Source organism: Kogia breviceps, chromosome 12 (genome assembly GCF_026419965.1).
Source record: "Kogia breviceps isolate mKogBre1 chromosome 12, mKogBre1 haplotype 1, whole genome shotgun sequence".
In the NCBI taxonomy this organism is placed as follows: Eukaryota; Metazoa; Chordata; class Mammalia; order Artiodactyla; family Physeteridae; genus Kogia; species Kogia breviceps.
In genome coordinates this window covers 39,881,347-39,893,713 of record NC_081321.1, presented here as the reverse complement: position 1 = coordinate 39,893,713, position 12,367 = coordinate 39,881,347, and the positions used below count along the sequence as shown (strand labels likewise).

Here is a 12,367-nt window from a genome sequence, read left to right as displayed (position 1 = left end):
TTACTGTTAGCAAGATTGAATCTAGGATGTGCTGCTTATAGTTGGATCTTGTGGGCTTTTTTTTTTTTTAAATATGGCAATCTCTGACTTTTGGCTGTAGTGTTTAATTCATATTTAATGTAATTATTGATATGGTTGGATATATACCTGCTATTTTGCTGTTTTCCATATGTCTCATATATCTTTTTCTTCTTCTACTCTTCTTTTACTGCCTTCTGTGTTAAACAGACATTTTATTTTTATTTCTATTTATTTTATTTTTAGCTGTGTTGGGTCTTCATTGCTGTGCGCAGGCTTCCTCTAGTTGCAGCAAGCGTGGGCTACTCTTCGTTGCGGTTCGCGCACTTCTCATTGTGGCGGCTTCTCTTGTTGCGGAGCACAGGCTCTAGGCACATGGGCTTCAGTAGTCGTGCCACACTGGCTCAGTATTTGTGGCTCGTGGGCTCTAGAGTGCAGGCTCAGTAGTTGTAGCACACGGGCTTATTTGCTCCATGGCATGTGGGATATTCCTGGACTAGGGATCAAAGCTGTGTCCGCTGCATTGGCAGGCGGATATTAACCACTGCACCACCAGGGAAGTCCCCTGAACAGATATTTTCTAGTCTACCTTTTAATTCCATTTTTTCCTACATTTCTGGACTAATTTTCTTAGTGGTTGTTCTAGGAATTGCAGTATACACCTTAAATTACCACAATCTGCTAGAGATTAGTACTAACTTAATTCCAGCAAAATACAGAATCTTTGCTCCAATAGCTCCATTCTCTTCCCCTCCTTTGTGCTTTGTCATATCTATTACATATTTACGCATTATATGTCCAACAATATAGTTTTATAATAATTATTTATTTATTTACTTATTTATTTTTGGCTGCGTTGGGTCTTCGCTGCTGCACGTGGGCTTTCTCTAGTTGCAGCGAGCGGGGGCTACTCTTCATTGCAGTGCACAGGCTTCTCACTGTGGTGGCTTCTCTTGTTGTGGAGCACAGGCTCTAGGTACGTGGGCTTCAGTGGTTGTGGCACGTGGGCTCAGTAGTTGTGGCACACGGGCTTAGTTGCTCCGAGGCATGTGGGATCTTCCTGGACCAGGGATTAAACCCATGTCCCTTGCATTGGCGGGAGTATTCTTAACCACTGCGCCACCAGGGAAGTCCATATAAATTATTGTTTTATATGATTGTCTTTCTAATTGACTAAGAAAGAAAAAAGAAAAAAAATATTTTTACTGTCCTTTTGATTTACTTACATATACTGGTGCTCTTTATTTCTTTGTGTGAAATTGCATTATCCTCTGGTGTCATTTTCTTTCAACCTAAAAGACTTCTTTACTATGTCTTGTAAGGCCAGTCTACCAGCACCAAGTCACTGCTTATCTGGGAATGTCTTCATTTCACATTCATTTTTTTTAAGGCAGTTTTAGATTTAGAGAAAAATTGAGAATATAATAAAGTTCCATTTATCTCACCATACTTTATTATTATTAATATTTACATTAGTATGATGCATTTGTTATAATTAAAAAATCAATATTGAGACATTATTAATTAAAGTTTGTAATTGATTAATAATTCCTTGTTTTTACCTAGTGTTCTTTTTCTGTTTCAGGAGCCCATCTAGGGTACCAGTTTACATTTAGTTGCCATGTCTCCTTAGGTTTTCTTGGCTGTGACAGTTTCTCAGATTTTTCCTTGTGTTTGATGTCCCTGATGGGTTTGAGGAGTACCAGTCAGGTGTATTGTAAAATGCCTCTCTATTGGAATTCATTTGATATTTTTCTCATATTTACCCTGGGGCTATGGGGTTTTGGGAGATCACAGAGGTAAAGTATTATTGTCACAATATCATTTCAAGGGTACATATTATCAAATGATTTATGACTCAGTGTTGACCTTGATCACCTAGCTAAAATAGTGCTTGTCTGGTTTCTTCACTGCAAAGTTAGTTTTTTCCTCATTTGCCATATTGTGCTCTTTAAAAGGAAGTCTATACGTGCAGCCCACAATTAAGGAATGGAGAGTTATGCGCCCCCTCCTCTAGGGTGGAGTATCTATATAAATTATTTGAACTTTTAAGCACAGGAGTTTGTCTCTTCTCTCCTATTTAGTAATTTATTAGATTATTTATTTATACCAAAATGAACTCACAGATATTTAATACTTTAGGTTATAACCTAATACTACTTTATTTTCTTGCTCAAGTTCCAGCTTTGGCCATCAGAACCTCTTTCAGTTGGTTCTTGTGCCCCTTTCACATACCCACATCAATGTGGTTTATTCTATCTTTTTTTTTTAGCATTTCCTTACTTTCTGGTACTTACAAGTTACAAGATGCTTCAGGTTCATCTTGACTATTTCCTGCCCCAGTTCTAGAATCTGTCATTTCTCCAAGGACTTCTGGTTCCTTTCATTAGAGAAGAGTATTAAAAAACAAGATCTGGTTGCTATGTGTGGTCATTGCTACTAGGGTGCTATGGTGTTATTTCTGTTTGGCCCTCTCATCTTTCTTTTTTTTTTTGGCTTGTGGGGTCTTAGTTCCCTGACCAGGGATTCAACCTGGGCCCTCGGGAGTGAGAGCTTGGAGTCCTAACCACCAGACGACCAGGGAATTCCCTTGGTCCTCTCATCTGACAGAGCAAAAAAAATGTGTGCGTGTGCTGACCCATGAATATACACATATCTATAAACATTTATGTATGTAATCATCTGTAACTACATTAAGCTAAACATGAGTTCTTGTCAATGTCTCTAACTCTAATTCATTATCACATGGATCATTCTAGCTCCCTCCCCTTGCTTATCAGTAAATTCTCACCCAAAACAGTGAGAAACCTGTTCCTACCATCTGCCATCCATTTACTTAATTGTTCAGTCTAGTATACATGTATAGCAGTATCAGAATTATTAACCCATACTCCCATGGGAAACAACTTATCAACTAGAGTACAGCCCTCATATGTAGTTCCTTTTGCCTTGGTCTTACAGAATCCTTGCATTTCCAGTTACTTAGGTGAGCAACACTCCCTCTTCCCCGCCACTGCCATTTCTTTCAGTGAGGTTGTGTCATACATCTCTAATATGGTTAGATTCTCGCATCACAGTCTGAATTCTTTCCTGGAATCCCCTTACCTCCTAGATGGTTATTTTAAAAAATTTGCCTACATAGTTTCACTCTTGGTACTGTAGAGTTCTGTGGGGTTTGACAAATGTATATTGTCATGTATCCACCATTACAGTATCATACAGCATAGTTTCTCCAACCTAAAAATCCCCAGTGTTTAATCCTTCCACCCTCTCTCCAAGACTCTGGCAACCACTGCTTTTTTAGGGTCCCTATAGTTTTGACTTGTCAAGAATGTCATATAATTGGAATTATGCAGTATGTAGCTTTTCCAGACAGATTTCTATCTCTTAGCAATACACATTTAAGTCTCCTCCATAACTTTTTGTGGCTTAATAGATTATTTCTTTTTATTGCTGAATAATATTTCATTGTATAGATGTACCACAGTTTGTTTATCTCCCTATTGAAGGACATTTTGGCTGCTTCCAGGTTTTGGTGATTAAGAATAAAGCTACTATAAACATTCTCATGCAAGTATTTTGTGTGAACGTAAGTTTTCAAATTAATTGGGTAAATATCTAGAAGCATGATTGCTGAATCATATAAGACTACAGTGGGACTGCCCTGGCAGTCCAGTGGTCAAGACTCTGTGCTCCCAATGCAGGCCCGGGTTCCATCCCTAGTCAGGGAACTAAATCCCACATGCCACAACTAAGAGTCCACAGGCCGCAACTAAGAAGTCTGCACACTGCAACAAAGATCCTGTGTGCCGCAACTAAGACTTGGCACAGCCAAATAAATAAATAAATATTTGGGACTTCCCTAGTGGCACAGTGGTTAAGAATCCGCCTGCCAACGCAGGGGCACAGGTTCGATCCCTGGTCCGGGAAGATCCCACATGCCGTGGAGCAACTAAGCCCGTGCACCACAACTACTGAACCTGCGCTCTAGAGCCCACGAGCCATAACTTCTGAGCCCACGTGCCACAACTACTGAAGCCCATGTGCCTAAAGCCTGTGCTCCACAACAAGAGAAGCCATGAGAAGCCCACACACCACAATGACTCACCACAACTAGAGAAAGCCCATGTGTAGCAAAAAGGCCCCATGCAGGCAAAAACGAACAAACAAATAAATAAATAAATAATAGTAGTAAATTTTTAAAAAGACTACATTATTTTGTAAGTAATTTTGTAAGAAACTGCCAAACTGTCTTCTCAAGTATCTGTACCATTTTTCATTCCCACCAGCAATAAACAAAAGTTCCGGTTACTCCATATCCTTGCTAGCATTGGTATTATCTGTTTTTTAAAAAATTTTAACTATTTTAATAGATGTGTAACAGTATCTCATTGTAATTTCAATTCTCTAATGACAAGTGATATTGAGCATTTCTCATATGCTTACTTGCTGTCAGTATATATTATTTCTTACCTTCATTAAAAAAAAGAATTGTACAAGCATGCTACTTTGAGAAGCATGTACTTATTTCAGTGAATGGATGTGACAGACATTCTGTAATGCATTTAGAGAAGAGTTTAAAAATACATGTATTAACTATGGATATATGAGTGTTCACTGAAAGCAACTTTGACAGGAGTGTTATTTCAGTAAATGGATGTGATAGTTCTTCTGTAATACATTTAGAGAAGTGTTTAAAAACATGCAATAATGATGGTTATGAGGGCTGTACATTCATGCTACTTTGGGAAGAGTGTTATTTCAGGGAATGGATGTCTTAACTTCTAGTGATTTAGCATCAAGTTTGCTGGTTATTTTTGAAGAATAGTTTTGCTGGATATAGAATTCTTGGTTAATAGTATTATTCTTTCAGCACTTTGAATATACCATCCCACTGCCTTCTGCCTCCACTGTTTCCAATAAGAAGTGACCTGTTAAATTTACTGTGGTTCCCCTGTTCTAAATGAGTCTCCTTTGATTGTGATGAGTCATTTTTCTGTTTTTGCTTTAAAGATTCTCACTTTGTCTGGCTTTCAACAGTTTGACTATGATGTTCTAGGTATCGATCTTTCGGTATTTATCCCACTTAGAATCTGCTGAGCTTCTTGAACTTGTAGATTAATGTTTTTCATCAAATTGGGGATGATCTGGCCATTATTTCTTCAAATTAAAAAAAAAATCGACATATGTCATGAATTTTTTAATTAATTAATTAATTAATTAATGGCTGTGTTGGGTCTTCGTTTCTGTGCAAAGGCTTTCTCTAGTTGTGGCAAGCAGGGGCCACTCCTCAACATGGTGCGCAGGTCTCACTATCGCGGCCTCTCTTGTTGCAGAGCACAGGCTCCAGACGCGCAGGCTCAGTAATTGTGGCTCACGGGCCCAGTTGCTCCGCGGCATGTGGGATCTTCCCAGACCAGGGCTCGAACCTGTGTCCCCTGTATTGGCAGGCAGACTCTCAACCACTGTGCCACCAGGGAAGCCCTCTTCAAATATTTTTAATGTCCCACTGTCTTCTTCTTTTGGGACTTCTATTGCTTGTACATTGGTATGCTTGATGGTATCCTACAAGTCTCTTAGGCTTTGTTCATTTTTCTTTATTCTTCTTCCTCCCTGTTCTTCAGAGTAGACAATCTCCAGTAATCTAGCATCAGGTTTGCTGGTTATTTTCTTCTGTAAGCTCAAACATGCTGTTGAGCCCTTTTGGTGAATTTTTCATTTCAGTTATTGTACTACTCTACTCCAATTTTTCCACTTGGTTTTCCAATTTTCATCTCTTTAATGGTATGCTCTATTTGATGAGTAATTGTCATCATACTTTTATTTTAAAATATAGTTTCTTTTAGTTTTTTTTAGTGTATTTATAACTGCTTCTTTTTTTCTGATAAGTCCAACATCTGCCCACCTCCTCTCCCTGATCCCTGAGACAATTTCTATTGACTGCTTTTCCTCCTGTGTATGGGTCACACTTTTCTGTTTCTTTGCATGCTTTATCTTATGTTGAAAACTGGACATTTTAGGTCATATATTGTAGCAACTCTGGATTTTGATTCTTCTTACAACCTCCAGAGTTTGTTTTTGTTGCCTTTTTGGTTTTTTAGTGACTTGTCTGGACTAATTTGGTGGAGTCTGTATCCCCAACAGTGGGCAGCCACTGATATCTCTGCTCAGTTGTGTTTTTTTGTTTATTTTTATTTTTAAGCCCGAATTTTAGGGGTTACTTTTGGGTCAGCATAGCTTAGTGGTCAGTCAATGATTAGTCAATCGTTAATTAATCCAGATTGATCCAGTAAGGCTTCTACTCTTTGCTAACGGACCTGTGTATGGGTTAAAATAGTATTGTTAAAGAATTGCTTTGCTCCAGATCAAATCAACCCCCTCAGGCAGTAAAGCTCTCAGTCCTCACAGGCTGCCTCACTCTGGTAGAACTCAGGCCTTAGGGCTAGGGAGTTGGAGATGGAAGCAGCTCCAGGATAAAACATCATAGCAAATTTTTCTTGAATAAATTCTTCTCAATTTGTTGTATGCCTTTGGTCAGTTTCCAAAGTCCTAAAATGATTGTTTTTGGCAGTTTTGCTCAGTTTTTTCATTGCCTTTTTGGGAAAAATTTGCTGAGTTTCTCATTCAGCCATTTTGGAAATCCCTTCAAATGTTTGCCTTCTATCCTTTTGTGATCCTTTTGAAAGAACCAAGGTTAGCTTCGACTGAGAAAAGGGAGAAAAGAAAGATAGGAACACAAGAAAGAAAATGGAAAGCACCAAGCATAATCAAAACCAAAGGAAAGTTCTCGTTTACCTTATGTCTAATCTTAAAATTGTAATCGAAAGTAAGTTGAGGTCACAGCAGAGTTCTTCTCCTAAACTCTGGAAGAAGAACTTCTAGATGATTGTGGGAAAAGAGTCATTCTTTTGAAAATAATGCTGTTTATTTTGGGGCCAAACTTTCCTGATGAAACTTTATCCTATATCTATCTGTTAATTTAGGCTAAATAGAGCACATAGAGCACAGCACAAAAGAAGAAATGCAATCTCATTATTTTATTTATTTATTTTAAATTTCTTCTAGCATCTACAGGCTCTCTATGGAAATCTTGGAAAGAAAGAGTTATAAAGCGACCTGCAACAGCTCATGCTTTAAGACCAGATCAGATGATTAGTGATCAATTTGCAACAAAGGTTTCAGAAATCCAAGATATGCTACAGGAACTCAGAGATACTGCAGTGTTCAATAAATTGGAAAACAATGCTATTAAATGTATGTCATCAACAATAGTAAACCTTATTAAAGCTTTGAGTACACTAAATGATGAAGTGAAAGTTATTAACCTCCAAAGTGCCAATATGTATACAAATGAGACAAGTGAAAGAGAAAAAGAGATTTCCCTGAAGATAATACAAGATCTCAGTAAAAAAAATGAAATGCTTCAGCAGAAATTTCAAGAAGCAGAAGAAAAATATGAACACTTTATTCGATCCAAAGGTATAGAACACCAAGCACTGCCCACATCAACACTGAGAGTATTACCTGAGACTTCTCCACAATTAGCCATTAGCCAAGCTGACACAGAAGACAGTGTAGATAATATTTTGGTCAAAGAATTTGAAATCGTTGTAGATGAGGCCCCCCAAAAAGGGACCAAAGCCTTGGGGATCAAGTGGGACTCATCTCCTTCATATACAGTCCAAGGTGAGATAATTCCAGATATAACTGACCAGCAATACCCTTTACCTGAAAAAAAACAGAAAAAGTCTTCTGAAGAGATCACTGAAGATATCATTACAGATAAGATATCAGCGAAGAAAGAAGAAAGGCGGTGCCTTTCAGAAAGATGGGACTGATCAGTACCATTCACAGAAAGGAAAGCGCACAAAAGGCCCATATGTGCAGGAGACCTCTGAATCAAATGTGAATGATGATAAAGGTAAACAGAAAGTCACAGGGACCAAACTTGATCACCACTTTGAAATACAAGCACTAGAAAAGAAGAGAAAAGAAATAAAATCCTTTTCTGAAGCCAAATCAAAGTCACTCACTGAATCAAAAAGTCAACATTTCCCTTCTGACTTCCCTTCTGACACAAAGAGCCAAGGTAGCAAAAGTGGAACAAGTAGTATATGGGAAAGACTCGGGAAAGCCAAACCTGAATATTCACATAGTAAAAGTCAAATTTCTTCAGAGAATAAAGAGGAACTCACCACTGAGTCAATGGACGAAGAAGGCAGAAGTGAGATGAGTAGCCAAGCAGAGCCATCCAGGCTGAGCCAACTTGATTATTCCTGAGAAAATGAAAATAAAAGGAAAGAAACATCAAATCTCTCCAGGAACCATTATAAGCAAAGAAGAAAAAACTGAAGAGAAGGATATGTCAGTCTTTGCCAAGAAAGTCAAGTCTCTTGTACTTGTTAAATCACCATCTAGGATAACTAAAGAGACTTCACGAATTCCAGATGGCAAAAGAGAACAGAGTAACCTAGAAGAATTTCAGAAAGCCATAGTGTCATTCCTAAAAGAGAAAACTGATAACATAGGAAAGGCTTTGGATAAAAAGACTAGGTCAAAAGAAGAGTTATTATTAAAAATAGCAGACGTTGGGGCTTCCCTGGTGGCACAGTGGTTGGGGGTCCGCCTGCCGATGCAGGGGACGCGGGTTCGTGCCCTGGTCCGGGAGGATCCCACGTGCCGCGGAGCGGCTGGGCCCGTGAGCCGTGGCCGCTGGGCCTGCGCGTCCGGAGCCTGTGCTCCGCAGCGGGAGAGGCCACAGCAGTGGGAGGCCCGCGTACCGCAAAAAAAAAAAAAAAAAAAAAAAAAAAAATAGCAGAAGTTGAAAAATTAGGAGTCATAAAGGCAAAAATCGAGGAATATTTCCAAAAAGTGGCTGAAACTGTGACAAAAATCTTGAGAAAATACAGAGATATAAAAAATGCAGGACAAATTGGAAAGAAACCTATGAAACGAAAAAAGGTGGTCTCATTTATGCCAGAATTGCATTTTCAGAAGCAGATTAGTGCAAAGTCGGAAATTAGCACCTTACTTTCACAGGAGAGCCTTGACCCACTAACTGACAATTTAATACAAATGATCTTGGCTGAAATAGAAAGTGAAAGGGATGTTCCTGTAGCCTCAACAGTAGGGAAAGACCATAAGGAGAAGGAAAAACAAAGGCTAGAAGAAAGGAGCTATGAGATGATACATAAGAATTTGGAAAAGGAAGAGGCATGGCTCCCAATGAAGGAAGGAAAGCGAGGGCACCAGAAGCAGAAACAGTGGCAGGAAGAAGAGGTGTGGGAGGGACAGCAAAAACAGAGGATGCAAAAGCAGATTGAGCCAGATGAGAAGCAAACGAAAAGGGAAGAGGAGAAAGAAGGGCATCAGAAGTCAAAGCAGCAGCAGCTGGAATCATGGAAGCAAAAAGTAAAAGAACAAGGAGTGCCCTTGGAGAAGGAGAAAGGACAGCAGATGATGCAGGTTCAGAAGGAAGTGAGATATCTGGAGCAAGAAAGCAGTTGGGAGAGAGAGGAGGAGAAGCAGAAGCCAAGAAGAAAGGTAGAGGACCATGAAAGGCAGAAGCAGAAAACAGCAAAGGAGATGAAGACTTTGGAAAACTAGAACAGGTGCTCAGTCACACTTCAGTGACATTGTCTTCCAGGTGGCAGAGCACACCAAAAGACGCATTGAAGATACACCAAAGAAGAGAGTTCAATGGGAATCTTAAGAAATTAGAGAATCTGGCTGATGGAAAGCACTCCATACCAATCATTCCTCCCATCTATACACAATCTTCCTCATCAGGAGCCTTTTCTATTTCTGGACAGTCTCCCACAAAGTCCATTATTCTTACCCCTCAGCAGGCCCAGGCAATGGAAATTGACCTCACCCCTGAAGAGGCAAGGCACTGGGAATCACCCCCACCTCTCATCAGGTTCAGGAATTAGGGGAAACCCCTATTCCTAAGATGTCTCAGGGTTTGGGAGCAGCCCATACACCTGAGCAGGTCCAGGCACTGGGGGTCACTCTCACCCAGGAGCAGGCCCAGACACTGGGAATTCATGTCACCCCTGAGCAGGCCCAGGCACAGGTGGTACCGCATGTCACCACTCAGCAGACCCAGGAACTGGGGATCACTCTCACCTCTCAACAGGCCCTGGCACTGGGGATCCATGTCACCCCTCAGCAGGCCCAGGACTTGGGGGCCCCTTTCACTTGAGGACAGGCTCAAACATTGGGGGTTTCTCCCTCTCCAGAACAGTTTGAGGAATTAGGAGTTCCTCCCACCTCAGATAACAACTATACCTTAGAATCTCCCCACATCCCAGAACAAATCCAACCTTTGGGAGCCCCTTTCACACCAGGACAGGCCCAGTCCATGGGTATTACTCTCAGGTCTGAGCAGGATCTAAAGTTAGGAGCTCTTCTCATTAATGAGCAGCCCTTACCACCCAGGGCTGGTCCTCCTTCAGGACATACCCTGGAAGTTGGGATCTTTTCCATTACTGATAAATCTGTCATAACACGTGCTCCTCACATTCCTAAGCAGTTCCCAGTATCATCTGCTCCTGTTGCTGAGAAGTCCCCTATATTTGAGGTCTCTTCTACTCCTTTGCAGATATCAAGGTCTCCTCTTACACAAGCCCCCTTTGTCCCTGGGAAATCCTTGGGAATGAGGATTCCTTCAGAACCCAGGAAACTCCTGGCACCACAGACTTTTCCTTCCTCTAGACAGACCCCAGTTTCTAAGGGTCAATCCACCCCTGTTTGGTTCCCAACTCCAGTCCCCAGTCCAATATCTGGGCCCTCTTTCACTCCAGGGCAGCCCCTTGCACCAGAGGCCCTTCTTAGTTCTAGACAATTCTTCATATCTAGGGACATTGTGACGCCCCAGTTGCCTCTGATATCGAAGCCCCTTCTTGACCCCAGACAGCCCCTTATATCTGGAGTCCCAGCCACCTCTGCACAGATTCCCAGTATTTGGGCTCCTTTCTCTCCTGGGAAGTGCTTGGTTCCTGGGGCGTCTTCCACCCCTGAGGAACTCTTGGAATCTGGACCCTTAACTCTCTCTGAGCAGCCTCAGGCATTCTAGACCTCTGCCACCCATGAGCAATCTCCCTATCTACAAGCCCCTTCTACTCTTAGGCAGCATCTGTCACCATGGACCCTTCCTGGGCAAGCTTCCCCACTATGGATTCCTCCCATCCCTGGGCATCCCCCTACACTATGGGCTCCCTCAACCCCTGAAAAGCCCCAGAAAAATTTGTCCTCTCCTGTCTCTAAGAAAAATAAGGAAAGATTGTCAATTATTTCTTCTCTGAAACCTAAATCAGCATTGGTCCATCCCAGTGCTCCAAGTTTCAAGGTACCTCAAGCCCCTTTCACCACTAAGAAGTTCCAAATATCAGAGGTCTCTGACACTTACGAAGAAATCCAGAGACCCCGAGATTCTTTTGCCATGGAACAATTTAGAACATTTAAGTCCTATCTCACTGATTACAGGACACCAGTATCCCAAACCCCTTACATTGATGAGGGGGCCCTTCCTACTCTCATTAAGCCTGTAATATCACTACCTTCTCTTACTACTCAACTACCCATAACATCACAGAGCTCACCTTTTGAATGGGACCAGAAATCCCGATTTCCCCCTATAGATAAGCCCTGGATACTGACTTCACTTTCAGGTACCAGGAAACCCAAGATGATGGTGCCCACTTCCTATCCCCAAGAGCTCAAAGAACATAACTATTTTGTTGATGTGGAGGCTCAGCGGAAGAACCTGATTCTCTTAAATCAGGCAACAAAAGCTTCTATACTCCCTTCACAACTACACACAACAGCTAGGAATCTCATAATTGAGACACTTCATACGGACAAAGTTCGGCTGGGATACCTATTCCGCGAGTACATTGCCTATAGGCTGATCCAGTGTGCAAGGTAGATATAAATAATGTGTCCAGTTTTCTAAAATCAGGTTTAGTCCTGATTTCAAATATCCTCCCTATAAGTATATACATATTTGTCAGATTAGACGTTCTAAAAGATTCTCTTATAGAAGGTCTGTGGAATGGAAGCATATTTAAGATAGTAAAGGGAAGTACACTTTTTAGGAAATAAAAAAGGTCTTATAACATCTATTTCATTCATTTATATCTCTAGCAGAGATGCTTAAGTATATTTTGTGGATCATGGTTGATCTCCAAAATATCAACTTAAGAAGTTTAGAAATGCTTCCAGTTACTCTGAATTACTTTCATCTTGGGTTTACCAGAAGATCTATGATTCTTTTTTTTTTTAATTTGTTTTTTATTGAAGTAAAGTTGAAGAGAAGATCTATGATTCTTAAAGTGGTAGATGGCAG

At 40.7% G+C, this 12,367-nt stretch overlaps 1 protein-coding gene across 1 annotated transcript in view; it reads left to right on the top strand.

Annotated features, from left to right (window-relative positions):
* FAM186A (family with sequence similarity 186 member A) overlaps window positions 1-11,947 on the top strand; it is a 77,070-nt gene extending 65,123 nt beyond the window's left edge. Inside the window, 8 exon segments of the mRNA XM_067010618.1 lie at window positions 7,084-7,820; window positions 7,822-8,288; window positions 8,290-8,592; window positions 8,826-9,578; window positions 9,665-9,905; window positions 9,908-10,806; window positions 10,861-10,896; window positions 10,933-11,947. Of these exon segments, the coding sequence (XP_066866719.1) occupies window positions 7,084-7,820; window positions 7,822-8,288; window positions 8,290-8,592; window positions 8,826-9,578; window positions 9,665-9,905; window positions 9,908-10,806; window positions 10,861-10,896; window positions 10,933-11,947 (4,451 nt within the window).
* Window positions 11,948-12,367: the final 420 nt, after the last annotated feature.